Here is a 13,600-nt window from a genome sequence, read left to right as displayed (position 1 = left end):
ATCAGGCTACAATGCCTCTTAAACAGGAGTCCCTTCCTTTTCTTCCTGCCCTCTCCCACACAGCCAGAGTGTTGAGTCTCTGTGCCAACCCAAGAGAAGTTTCTTCTGGGCTGCAAGGAATAAATAAATTGTGTTCCACTGTCTCAGAATCCTTGGTCTCCTCTTTCCCTACTTCTGATTTCCCCAACCTTGGCAACTTTAAGGCACGTGGACTTCAACTCCCAGAATTCACCAGTTAGCCAATCTATTGCCTGACTTTGTCCAATCTGCCATAGTTTGTCCAGTCTGAAGTAACTGGTTTAAGAATACCATGATAATCAAGAGAGAAACACTAACAGTGAGGATAAGATTTGTGGATGATGATGCCTAATTCTATCAGTTGCCAGAACTAGTAAGTCTCACTACCACATGCCAAGAAAAGGAGTTTTTGGAAGAAGTGATAGTGGGCCCAAAGGCAGGGGAAAGGAAAGTCTCTGTTCTGCCCAATCTGTCTCTGTTCTGTACTTGATTTTTGTATTATAATATAAAATTTTGGGAAATCAGTAGGTCCATGTGTTTAAAAATGTGAGATATATCCCCCATGATTTAAAAGTTAAAATATTATTTTAAAATGATTAAAAAGGAATGGTCAGTAGCTGCCTCAGGTTGTCGATGTAAGAAATCTGAACATTCTTTTAACTCACATGATTTGGTCTTACTGTGTTACAGCTTTGTTTTGGTTTCAAATTAATACATATATTAATATAACTTTGGAAATAGATATATTTCAGGATTTTAATATGATATTGAACTACATTCCTAAATTGTGCATTTTGCTATCTCATGCAGACTTTTACTCTTTTAAGTCTTAGGTACAACAAAGAGGATAATTCTAAGTAGCTAGAGAAGTAATTCACCTTCCTTATTTTAAGGAATGGGTCCAAGATATTAATTTGTTGTCTATTTTTGAAAAGGATTTAGGTTCTAAAAATAAGATGATATGGTACTCTGTTATAGGATACATTTAATGACTTATAAGTGTAGGAATTCCACATAGGTATTTATACTTACCATAGTAATCATTCTTTCTATTAACTAGAGATTGGGTTTTGTTATGTGTAGTTCATTTTAGTTACTATTCAGAGTTCTCTCACCCGCTCCCTCTATTTCCTTCCTTCCTTCCTTCCTTCCTTCCTTCCTTCCTTCCTTCCTTCCTTCCTTCCTTCCTTCCTTCCTTCCTTCCTTCCTTCCTATTTTCTTCTCCTTTGGATGGGGATTGCCTTTGAGTCAGTGTTGACTCTGGCAGCTGCCTAGACTAGTCCCTGCAGATCTCTTGGCAAGATTTTCACAAGTGATTTGCCATGACCTTCTTCTGCCTAGGATTGAGCGAGAGTATCAGACCCAAGGTCACCCAGCTGGATTTGTGACTAAGGCAGGAATAGAACTCCAAGTCTCTAGCCTGATGCCTTAAATTGGCTCTCTTCGTGATATAATCACTATTTAATATGGTGTGTATGGGTAGGAGGGTTTCCCCTTACAAGCTTTGCACTAAGGAATGGAATTTGGCTTATATAAATAGTCTTCGACTTGCAACCATTCAAAGTTACAATGGACTCTGAAAATGCTACTTAGAACCCCAATTCAAATTCATATCTGAGTCGCCCCCCTCCCAATCATATGACTGCATTTTGGGCACTCTGCAACCGCTTGCATTTATGGCACTTTGCAGTACCCCATGATATAGAATTTTCCAGTCTGTGTTTTCAGCAGGTGTGATGGTCTTTTCCAGGAAGGGTCTTTTGATGTGCACACACCCTCTGCTGGGCAAAAGAACACAAAACAACACCTACAATTTTGACGGTGATAAACCGATGATAATAATCATCTGGAGTAATAGCTTCATTTCTCTTATGAGATAGATATAAACAGTTGTGATGGCATATATTTCAGCACTTTAATCTCTCTAACCCTAACTCATAACTTTACAAAGAAGCTAACAAAGCTAAGGAGCCCACCACTCAAGAATTCACAACAGAAGACATTTCAAGGAGAAAGACAAGCTAGCTTTTGCTCAATACATTTTTAGAGGCTTATTGCTACAAGATACCCCTAAGGCTAATTATTTGGAAACCTGCAACTATGTTTAGAAAAATGATTGTACAGTACTGTGTGCTTGTTTTCAAACCCACTACAAAATGATGAAGTAATAATTTGCTGCAAGATGCCAAATGGCCATGAAATACTAATCTTATAATGAGAAAAGTGGGAATAGTTGAGGAGAATGAAGGAGAATGAAAAAGTATCAATACTGTATACTACTTTAAGAACCAGGCTACAAATATGTTTGTATTTATTTTTACTCAATTGCTTTTCCTAACTTGGTGCTGGCTATAAAACTGAAGGATACTGTCTTGGAGTAAGCTACCCTATGGACCATCATTTATCTTTCCTGGTTTCTTTTTATTCTCAGTAAGTCCTTCAATTAATTCATATTATATCTGTTTCCGTTTTGTTCTCCATTTTGTAGCACATGTTACCTAGTTGACTTTGACTAATCTTGAAAAGGCAAAGTGGGGTGTAACTTACTTAGTGTTTGGGTGGGAGATCATTAAGGCTAAGCTGAGAAGTCTGAAATAAACACCTCAGAAGGAGGCAATGAAAAACCATTTCCAGATGGTTGCCAATAACCTATACAGAGATCAAGCTCATCTCAAAGGACTGCTTATCTTTTTATTTCTGAACCGGTTCCTCCACTCATCTCCAACACACCATTGAATTCATGTCTGCCACACATTTGTGCCAATCTAAGTTAATGGTGTTAAATGAAGTTTCTCCAAATTAAATGATGGTTCTGGAGCCAATTCATAATATCCTTTAAATACAAAACTTGCTGTGTTGATTTACCACACAAGAAATGTACTAAGGACCTCACTTAAACTCAGCTTTTCTCTCTGCTTTCCCTGTGCACAGCACCACATAAAAGTCTTTGTCTGGTAATTAAAAATAAATGGAGCAGTCAAATGAACCATGTAATAAAAATAGTGGAAATTGGCTAGATCTCTTCCTGATAAGACCAGAGTGCTAAGAAAGAATTGCTGCTCTGTCTGCCAGTAATCTGATCTAGAATCGCTGTCAAATCTGTTCTCTCTGAAGGAGGAGGAAAAGATTAAATAAGAAACACAGCAATCCAAAATAGTTATGGGAAATCAGTTTTTGCTTCCTGCTATTTGATAATGTTGTAAGATCAAATTCAATTAGAATCCTTAAAAAAAAAATACTTCGGCCTGTTGAGATGGAAAAGAGGAATATTCATGATTGTTCTGCAGCAGTCTTTCCTAACACTTTAACCCCAATACTATTCGATCACAATTCTTATAATTCCCAGCCAGAAAATACAGCCAAGGATGACTGATATTTTCTACAAACTCTGGGAACAGAGAGTAGGAAAAGATATTTAACAACATCATATTTTTCTGAAGGCCATATTTCCCCTAAAAGGAAGCAATGGACTGCTCCTACAAATCTTCACAATTAGGCCAACCTATGTATTTAGAACTCCAATATACACATTTCACGATTAAAAAACAGCTATTTTAATTCTTTCAACTAAGGACATTAGGATGATATAACGATGCCCTTTGACTGTATCAATATATCTACAGAACATCTGAGGAGAGAGAATTGCTACCAACATGTTCATTGGTAGTGTAGGAAAAGGAAAGGGAGACCCCAAGGACAGAGTCAAGAGAGGAATTAGCCTGGAATTATTATGTTAACACAAGCATTCTAAGTCCAACTCCTCTTGAATTCCATTAACTCTTTAGCCAATTTAGTGCTGAACATTAGTTGACTAGATTCTTGTGTACAGGCACGAACAATAAATCAGCTTAACTCGAATTTAATGTGTAGTCCTGACTCTTCACACCTGACAGGTAGTAAGCAACTGACAGATTGCTCCTGGGACACCATGAGGGGCAACCTTGATGACATGGAGCCCAAACCCCTTCATTTCTCCCAAAGGCTCTGGATCAACATCTCATCCTTATCCACCAACCTGCTAGCTCTCATTCTAGCTGACGTGAAACAAAAGAACACAGGAATGATGTTGGCCATGTTACAGATCATTCTCTTTCATATGCACACACAATTTAGGATTAGACTGTCCACCTGCAAATCTGTACCACCACCCCCAATTTGGTAATAAGCCAATAATATGTACAATGGTGTTTAACTGAATAGGTATGTATAGAATTGCAGTAAGACATGTACATTTTTGGTCATTGATGCCGATGCTCTCTCCACTATCAACTTACAGTGTAACACTCGCATATCCTACCAGCATTTAGAAGTTTTCAAACATCCTGAAGCTACCTATCAGGATCAATTATTTGTTTGCTAGCCTTTGGCTCATTCTACCTGTTCTCAAGGATTATTTAAGAGACACACCAGGTGAATTTGCATGGGACAGAAATGGAACAAATGGATGGTTCTTTCAACGTGGGCTCCAACGACTACCAAATTTCAATTATCCCTTAAAAAGTAGTTCACTTTTTAAAAGTGCAATAAAGATTAATACCATGTTTTAGAGATCACCATGCAGGAAACGTTGGCATTTGAGATCTTCTTCATAATTACGCCATTTTAAGCATCAGTATATGCTGACGTACTAGAAGGATAAACACACCAGGCTTTACCTGATGAGGAGGGAATATTTATTTAGCAATAAAGATTTGGAACCGCTTCATGCCCATCCCCTAATCACCTCCTCTGCCCACAAATCCTTCCTTAAAGAGTCCCCTGCCAAATTCAACTGTGAAAGCCTTCCATTTCCTCTCTTCTGAACATTTGCCCAGATCATCTGTCAGGTGCAGCTAAGAAAAGGGCAACAATCTTGTGATTCTCAAAATGGGGGGGGGAATCAGGGGGGGCAGGAAACATACTCAACAGACGCTTTTCTTATGTCCTTGCTTGACTGTTAATGCAGGGGTCTCCAACCTTGGCAACTTTAAGTTTACCCCCAGCAAAGCTGGCTGGGGAATTCTGGGAGTTGAAGTCCACCAGGCTTAAAGTTGCCAAGGTTGGAGACCCCTGTGTTAAGGAATACATTGCTCAGTCTTCTGCCTCACCCAACTTTTAACATGTGATTTTAATTCATTTTTTATTTATTTGTATCTTGCCTTTATTATTTTTTTTACAAACGAAACAAGGTGGCGAACATATCCAACACACCTTCCTCCTCCAATTTTTCCCATAACCACAACCCTGAGAGAGGTGACTGGCCCAAGGTCACCCAGCTGGCTTTCATGGCTAAGGCGGAACTTGAACTCAGGGTCTCTCATTTTCTAACCCAGTACTTTGGACATTATGTTTATTTATATAAAAGCCTAGGGTACCCCTAGATTTTGCAAAATACATATAGTACATGGCAACAACCCAGTGCTTTGTTTGGAAATATACCCATCTATTAAGATACTTTCAAAGGCAAACGTCAAGTGGTATGTGCAGACAGAGATGAAGGGAACAGATGGAGAGAAAGTGGTTCAACATATCGAGAAAGTGAATTATTCAAAACTTAGCAGAGATTTTAATCCAGGTTTCAGATTATGATTATTACATAATGTCAGAAAGACTGACATTGCAGTCCTAAGAACTATTAGTTGAGAATAGATCCTATTGAACTGTTAGTTGAGAATAGACTCTATTGAAAACAGGACTTCCTTCTAATTAACTATGAAAAATATTACCCTCTGAGTTATATATACTGCCATCAATGCTATGGTTTGTGTAAAAGGAGTCCCAGTGATGTTCAATTCTTCAACAAATAACTCTTGATCTGAATGCAGTTTAGAACTGCTATGGAAACCATACTCTTAAGTTCAGGATCTAGATCAACATGGGGAAAAAGTTACATATCCAGAAAGGGATCCTGATTTACGAGGTAGTCCAACTCCAAATCTTTCTTGGTGGTACTTGAGAATTAGCTGCTCCTTCTCACTTATAGGTTTTTGTCAATGTTTCTTTATTTCAAACCAGCAAGGAGAAGACACAGAAATGGCTTTTGGAATTCTTTCCAACATAAAGCTATGCTAAAATTTGTTTTGTTTGAGAGAAAATGAGGAATGGCATTTGAAACAGCAGCTGTCTTCCCCCACCCTCCAAACACACATGCAGACAGAAATGCATCTTGAAATGTTGAAGTCCTTTTTGTACACCTGTTACAGGTATTGCAGCTGAGGAAACAGGAAATACAAGGTATTCTGGAACTCTATTTATACTCTAGGATATAATAGCAAGAGAATCTTGAAAACCTGTCAGAGTTTCTCTCTGATACTAAACAGAATCAAGTCAGGATTATCATGTGTTTCTTTACCATACCAGGGCTAAACTGATGTTTATTTAACGCTTTCTTCCCTCAAGGCTGTCTCCATATTCCCCTATATGTACACATAGATATATACACACAAGGAGGCTAGAATTACTAGCCCAGAAAGTCTTGGCATACTGGTCATATTCAGGATGCTATTTTTTGTAATTATTTAGCAACTCTCCTAAATAGAGGGATATACAGAATCCTGCAAGACAGGTTCTTCTTTTTGATCTCTAGCAAGAGGCAGACCTTGAAAATAACCCAGCCCTAAATTCCTCAGGGAGGAAAGCAGTTCTCTTGAAATCCAGTGACAAATCCAGAGGTTTATTAATGCAGAGAGTATTTTAAAAAAAAAACCTAAATAGTAACTTTATACACGTTTACTTCCCCATTAGATCAGGATTCTATTAGCTCCAAGGGGATTCCTGATGAAAAGATCATTTCCACTATTGCTTTTTCCATGATCTATACCTGTTCTTTACAAGACCCATATTACACATTACAACAGACTTTTCTATCCAAATTCATTCCACATACATTGGCCTTCAACTCACCTATTCAGCCAAAATGAACAAAGATCTTTGACTATGTTGGCTAATGTTTATGGGAATTGGGGACTAATGTACCTGGACAGGTACCAGTTAAGGCCTAGGTCACTGCTGCATCTATGACTTGAATCTAGAATTCTCCTAAGATACCTGGTAAATTTAGAAACGGTAAGCCCATCATGAGCATGAGCAAATTCTAAGAAATTATTTCAGAATCATTTGAGAATTCTTTTAATATCTCAAATAATCCTGAATATCTTTTTTTTTGCTGAAGTTGAGACTATTTTGAACGAACCAAGAAATTTTGCCGATTGAGATCAAACTGATGGCTTGGAAAACTCTTGGCTAATACAATTTTGGTTATTGTTCATTGATCAAAGTTTGCTTCCCTTTTAAACATCTAATAAATATGAGAATGATTTGTTTATGTATTTATTTGTATTAAATTTATAGGCCGTCTGTTCAAGGAGACTCTGAGTGGCAAATAAGTTTGCCCATCATTCCCTCAAAGCTCCACACAGAAACACAAGGAAAGTTCCATTGGTGACATCATCATAAGCCTATCTAGTGATATCCACAGAGCAAATGGAAAATGAAAGGTGACTCCACTCGATTGACATGCAAGGACACTTGGTGGAGGAGATGGACTGTTTGCAGAAGACTACAAGTTCCAGCCTGCAAACACACCTCTGTTTAAACTGAGATGACTGAAAGCTATGTGTTTGAACAGAAGCAGCAGTCTCTGATGCTGAACCAATCGCCTTGTCTTCTGCTGGAAGAATACCGAAAAGGCCTAGTACACTTTCTGACTCCTGTTCATTCACGTTTTTTTGATCAGACTAAATCCAGAGGCAAGGGAAAAAACTAGTCAGAAAAGGGTCATTTCATAATCCAAGCTGTGATGCTTTCATCAGCTTCAAACTTTATTTTCCCAGAAAGCTTTTGACAATCTTTTAGCGGCTATTTCATCATAGTTTGTTTTTAAGAGAGCTATGAGATTAACTTTTGTTTTCTTCCTCGTGTTTTCCCACAAGAGAGCTTCTTACCTATGTCAGTGCTGGTTTTTTGGACCAACCAACTATTGATTCATTGGTTGTGACAGGAATTGGCCAATCAGCCTGTCACCCAAGCCTGACACCATAGGCCAAAAACAGAGAGAGAGAGACTGTCCCAAAGTCACCAGCTGGTTTTCATGCCCAAGGCGAGACTAGAACTCACAGTCTCCTTGTTTCTAGTCTGGTGCCATACCTACTAGACATAACTGGCTCTCAACTTAAGCTTTCCCTTTCTTCCATTAATACTCAGAAGTGTCCAGAAGGAAGAGCTCTGGCACTTACCTTTGCTTCATCATTAATGTCCCAAGTGAAGGAGATGGCATTATAGGCTATCTCTTCAATATTATTTATGGTGTTGAAGCTCTCCTTATAATCAGCTGTTGACAACATAAAGGAGGGAAAATATATTAAAATAACTTAGTTGACCGACAAACACAGACCCAAATTAGGGGAACAGTCATTTTTCTTCTGAATTGTCTTGGAGAAGACAAAAGAAATTTCAACGTTTCTCTGGGCAGCCCTTTAAGTTTTTATTTACGTCCAATGCAGGAAATGAAATTAAGAAATAGCAAATACCTGCTACCTTTGTCATGCCTTCAATTCTCCTTTAAAAAATGTCAGACAGCACAACCAGGATATGTTGCTCTTCATAAAAACTCATAATAAAGGAAGATATGCATGTGCGTCTGCCTTTAAGTGCTTAGCATTAATCCCCACTTTTATTTACAAGAGAGAGAAAAAAAGATTGACTGCGTCTCAGCCTTCAAACCAAAGGAGCTGGAAATGGGCCAGTCACAGCTTGGCTGTAGGCAAATGGGTATCTGTAATGTCGTCTTTCATCTCCTTGCCCAAACTGTACCTAAGGCTTGACTTCTGCCAGCGACTCAATCTTGGAACCTGTTTTGCAACTTCAAAGCGTTGTTTCGGATCTCTGACTAAGAAGCAATAGCAGCTTTGCTCATGTGAAGAGTGCCTTTCGCCTCTGCACTGAGTCACCACTTCGGATCCATACATTTACAGAACCAAGAGGCTCCAAGATCGATGGCATGAACTACAGGCAACATTGAGGCCAGAGGGGTTTGGGGCTTAAGAATGAAAAAAAAAAGGGTATTTGGGGAAAGAGGGGTAGAAGAAAAAGAGTATCCTAAGTGGCGATGACTGAACACTTAGTGAACTTCAGAAAATAGAATTATTCAAATTTCTGCGATGTTCAGATACGGTAAACTTGACATAGGCAGATACTGCAGAACAAAGCTGTAACAGCCACAGCCAGTTCTGTTTGAGCAACCTTGCAACCAGAAACACAGTCCACCCAATGAACCATTCTCCAGCTTTCAGCGTTAGAGATTCCTTTTAACATCCATTGCAAGTTCAAACTTCTGTTACTCAACTATGGGCCCATTGACTGATCGATTGGTTGGTCAACTGACCAAGTGATAGAGGTTGGGATATTTGTTTAAATCTGTAATTCTCTCCCAACTGAGATATTCTGATGGGCAGTTGGATTTCCATCTAACTCCAAAAGAGGGACAGGCAAGATTGGGAACCATGGAAAGCGTTGACTGAAGAAGATCCTAAGCTCACAAGCAAACACAAGACCTGAAACCTGCTAAGTTGAGTTTTGGCACCTGCTGCTTGAGAGCTTCTTACCTATGTCAATGCACCTTTGTTTAGCCGTGTGTTGCCTGGAGTGCCAGTACTTCCAGTGCCTGAGCTGATCCTCCCGGCTTTTATCCTCAGCAAATACAACCATGATGACACTCTGCAAAGAAGAGGAAAGAGAAAGGCAGGGGGGAAAAGCAGAAAAGCTTCATTAACAGAAAAGCCATATGGTGGGGGTGGCAGAGTTGTGTGTGCACCCGTTTTTTGCTGAAAGGTAGACACTACTTAAGACTAGCAACTCTGGAAATTTATCTCTGCCTTCTGTATCTGTGGGCTGTGAGGTGCAAGTGAAGTGAACTTTCCAGGTTTAGAAGAACAAGTGTCTCAGATTTGAGAAGGACAATACGCAGCCACAAGGAAATAACCACGAAGGGTGCCTGAAAACCAGGGAAAAGGCCAAATCACTTCCTCCATCGATTATTCAAAACAGCAATACACCTTTCTTTCAAAAACTTCACAGGCTCAAAAATAAAGTTCTGGAGATAGACTTAAACAACAGCAGCAAAAGTCAAAATCCTCAGGCAATAATGTAATAACATTTCAAGAAATTGTAACTTGGAATAGTTTTGGAAGCAGCATAATAATAAAATAAAGGAATATTCTTGTTAAATAGGCTGATAACATTCTGCTTTTCAATGGTACTTCAAGATGTTCCCTACATTCTTCCAAAAGAAAAGAAGAACCTCTATTTATTTGGGAAAGGTAGAAAAAACACCTGCAAAGTGGATTACTAAGTATCACTGAGGAAGTCTGGTTCATTATAAGGTCATAATCAATTGCATGTTTTTGCAAAATCAAACCAGCCCAGCCACAAAATTTTGTCATTGTTCATGATTTCATACTTTTTCATAGATAGGTGTTTGATGTATATGAATATTATGAATGAAGAAGGTAGTAATTATTTGTCAGCCTGATCTACCTAACAACCGCTTTCAATAGCATAAAGAAAGAATTGTACACACCCGGTCCAAAAACAACTGGGTTAATTTAGATTAACACTAAAGCTTCCCAAACTGCAAACAAAATAGATGTCCTTATATTCTAAGGAAAAACTTGCTAAAAAGAGGGGAAATAAATTGATGGATATGATCAAAGTCAATTGAGAACAGTTAAGGACTATTTGTAGCTCTACAAATTATGGGTAGCCCATAAGAAGTTTGGGACATCCAAAACAAATTATCTCCCATTTTGCACACCAGAAATACTATTACAAGCCTTTGCCATTAGCTTCTCCCCTATATACTTTCTTTAATTGTAACTCACTCTAACTTTACTGATCGGTTGATGGATTCCTTCACCACCACTAATTTCCTTCAGTGTAATGGGATAAAACTGTCCCTTGTTTAGATAAGTCATCGTATTATCTCCTGGCTTCTGCCGAAGTGATTTTGAAGCTTCCAATGTATATTCAAAGTTGTTCCTAGAAAAATTAAGAACAGGAAGTTTTATAAACAACTTATTTCATGAAATCATCCAAACATAACAATCCCAGTGTGCTAGATATTAGATCTGAAGACTAAATGGTGAGAGTGACCATAAATTGCAGATACGTGAGAAAAGAAAGGAGGATTGGAAATTTAAGGTGACATCACCAAAATCCACTCTCATAATTTTAGGAATGAGGCAGAGGATTTGCAGACTTTAAAAAATGCCACCAGAAGTATCTAGAATTTATTACTCTGATTTAAACATCTGATGTCTCTCGATTGCTCAACAGCTGTGAAGATATTACACTCACTAATCTACACTTGGGTTACAGTACTTTATATTTGTGTAGCATGAGAAAAAAAATGCTGCACTGAAAGTAATAAGAATAAAATAATAAAATTTATACAATGCTTTCAAAGCACTTCATTTTCATTGTCTGATTAAATGAAACTCTCAACTCTCCCCCAACTTTGAAACACTGTGACTAAAGGGATGAAAAGAGCACTAAGACGCAGTAATGCATTTGTGGTAGAAGCATTTTCTGATTCACAGCTCACTTTCTGTGGTACACCAAAAGAGCAATGAAATACACTTCCACAGACTCAAAATTAATTCACCTGCTTTTCGTTGCGAGGCCACCACTGCTTTACAATCTGCAATGCCAAACTTTCAAGTTTCAATCCAGGTGCGGAAAAGTACCTCATTTTACCTAGGCACATTCTTGTGTACGTGTTCTGATTCATGTGATATTTCCGAAAGGATTAGGGGCGGAATGGCCAAATCTCACCACTCGGGGCTTCAGTATTTCCTTTCACAAAGGAGAGCATGAGCAAGAAGTCTGAGCAAATGTGAGATGTGCCAAGACAAGCAGAGCAGAGCATCGGAACCCAGCTGTTGTGCAAGAGCTAAACTTGCAGGAAAATACACTTACCCAGTAATGCTTTCAAACACATAGTCTTCAGAATTCACGTTGGCCATCCGAAGATTCAGCTCAGAAGGGAAAAAAACCTGGAGGTATTCATTAAGATTTCAGACAAAGAGCCATTTTTAAATTGTACTTCAGCACTAAATTTATCATCAATAGACTATTTGCTGACACCCATAATTCAGATACAAAACAAGCTTGGTTTAGGACCAAGGTAACCCATGTATCACACAAACATAATTTGGTCACATTCAAGGTGAGTGAGCCACGTCCTGTAAGGTGAGCCATATTCTCTTGCATACTGTACAGAAGTTGCTTTTGTTTTAAATTTAGAATTATATACCCATATCCAGCCTGGAAAAAAATCTTCTATTTCTAATCCACTGGACTGAAATTTCAGGTTTACATAAGAATTAAATAGGAACTTGATATCCATGTGCAGATTAGTGAGTACACTCAAAATCAGAGGGAAAAGGAGAATGAATGCCATTGTTGTTTATTCTCAGAGCTGGAGTTAGGCTCTGCTTTTAAGTTGGTCAACATTCAACATTCGTAGCCAAAATTCTAAGATCTGCATTTTCAATCTTTTTCCAACATAATCTCTAATTATGTTTATTCAGAATCTATAGTGATTATCCTACACGAATGTCTTTAGCAGAGTCTGAACAATGAGCAGGAACAAAGGATGACATCTGTTACATCAAACTTCTTGTAATTATTCTCATCTATTATTCTGTTAACAAAATTCTGATACTTTTACTGTTTTATTACTTGTATGGTCATAAGAACTCATTTTCATAAGTCTCTGGAAGGCCCAAGATCACGTTCCAATGTTATGTTATAATGCTTTTCTTCATGACTACAGAAGACCCATTTCTAGGCTAAGAACCCCATAAGCAAAGGATGCAGGTTACTTCTGTACCTCTTGCACACCTTCTTTAAAAGACTCTGAGAAGGTGGAATCAGGAGTACGTCGCTGGGAATTTTGAGGCTGGCTGTTGGTGCTAAACTGGTCGGTGTTGAGGCTCCGATCTAAAGCCACCACCCTCTCCGGTGCTTCTGGGTGATAGACGTTTGGAGGGATGCCCACAGTAAAACTGTGCGATTGCGTTTCTGTCTTGATTGAATGGGTGGGCATAGATGCAATGGAGGCAGTGACTGTAGTATCTGGGGTTGTCAGGTGGCCCCTCTTGTCAATGCCCATTTGGGAACTGTGTGGAAGGACAATATTTAAAGGCATGTTTTTCAAGACTTGCACTCTGTTCTCCCCAGCAGAAATAAGCGACTGTTCCATCAGGTTTGGCATACTGTTCCTAAACAGACAAGAGAATTGATTGAGTGGTAGATTAAGCGTATGGCAGAAAGAATCAATTTCTAAAGGAGAAACGCTAATGCCAAAGCCTGTTTGATGTTACCTTTCCTCCATGAATTATTCTCTATTGCTAGCAGTGGGCAAAAAAAACCTCACTAATCCAGACAACACATTGTTGGAAGAAAGACAACAGAAATACTAAGCACTAAGGGAAGATTTCTAACCCTTTCACTATTTGTTCCCCCTTTTTTTAATTTTCTTTGGACTAGAGATAAGGGGGCAAAACAAATGCATACAATACATTTCTTTCAAACTTAGCATTTT

General features: G+C 38.6%; 1 protein-coding gene and 1 long non-coding RNA gene across 6 annotated transcripts in view; one reads left to right on the top strand and one right to left on the bottom strand.

Annotated features, from left to right (window-relative positions):
• The window catches only part of LOC148127816 (uncharacterized), a 58,831-nt gene extending 49,156 nt beyond the window's left edge, over positions 1 to 9,675 (top strand). The window contains exon 3 of the long non-coding RNA XR_015740244.1: positions 7,348 to 9,675. This is a non-coding gene — a long non-coding RNA (uncharacterized LOC148127816). The remainder of the gene's footprint in view (positions 1 to 7,347) is intronic.
• GRHL1 (grainyhead like transcription factor 1) overlaps positions 1 to 13,600 on the bottom strand; it is a 57,125-nt gene that overhangs the window by 28,829 nt on the left and 14,696 nt on the right. For all 5 annotated transcript variants that reach the window (XM_026695280.2, XM_087917072.1, XM_026695279.2 and 2 more), the window contains exons 4-8: positions 12,887 to 13,277; positions 11,971 to 12,047; positions 10,875 to 11,031; positions 9,600 to 9,711; positions 8,232 to 8,326 (exon numbers count right to left, since the gene is read on the bottom strand). In XM_026695280.2, the coding sequence (XP_026551065.1) occupies positions 8,232 to 8,326; positions 9,600 to 9,711; positions 10,875 to 11,031; positions 11,971 to 12,047; positions 12,887 to 13,277 (832 nt within the window). The remainder of the gene's footprint in view (positions 1 to 8,231; positions 8,327 to 9,599; positions 9,712 to 10,874; positions 11,032 to 11,970; positions 12,048 to 12,886; positions 13,278 to 13,600) is intronic.

This window comes from Pseudonaja textilis, chromosome 1 (assembly GCF_049901715.1).
Source record: "Pseudonaja textilis isolate UNSWEBS1 chromosome 1, rPseTex1.2, whole genome shotgun sequence".
NCBI classification, from domain to species: domain Eukaryota; kingdom Metazoa; phylum Chordata; class Lepidosauria; order Squamata; family Elapidae; genus Pseudonaja; species Pseudonaja textilis.
Note: the sequence above shows the minus strand (reverse complement) of the source record. Positions and strands in the feature narration are given on the sequence as shown.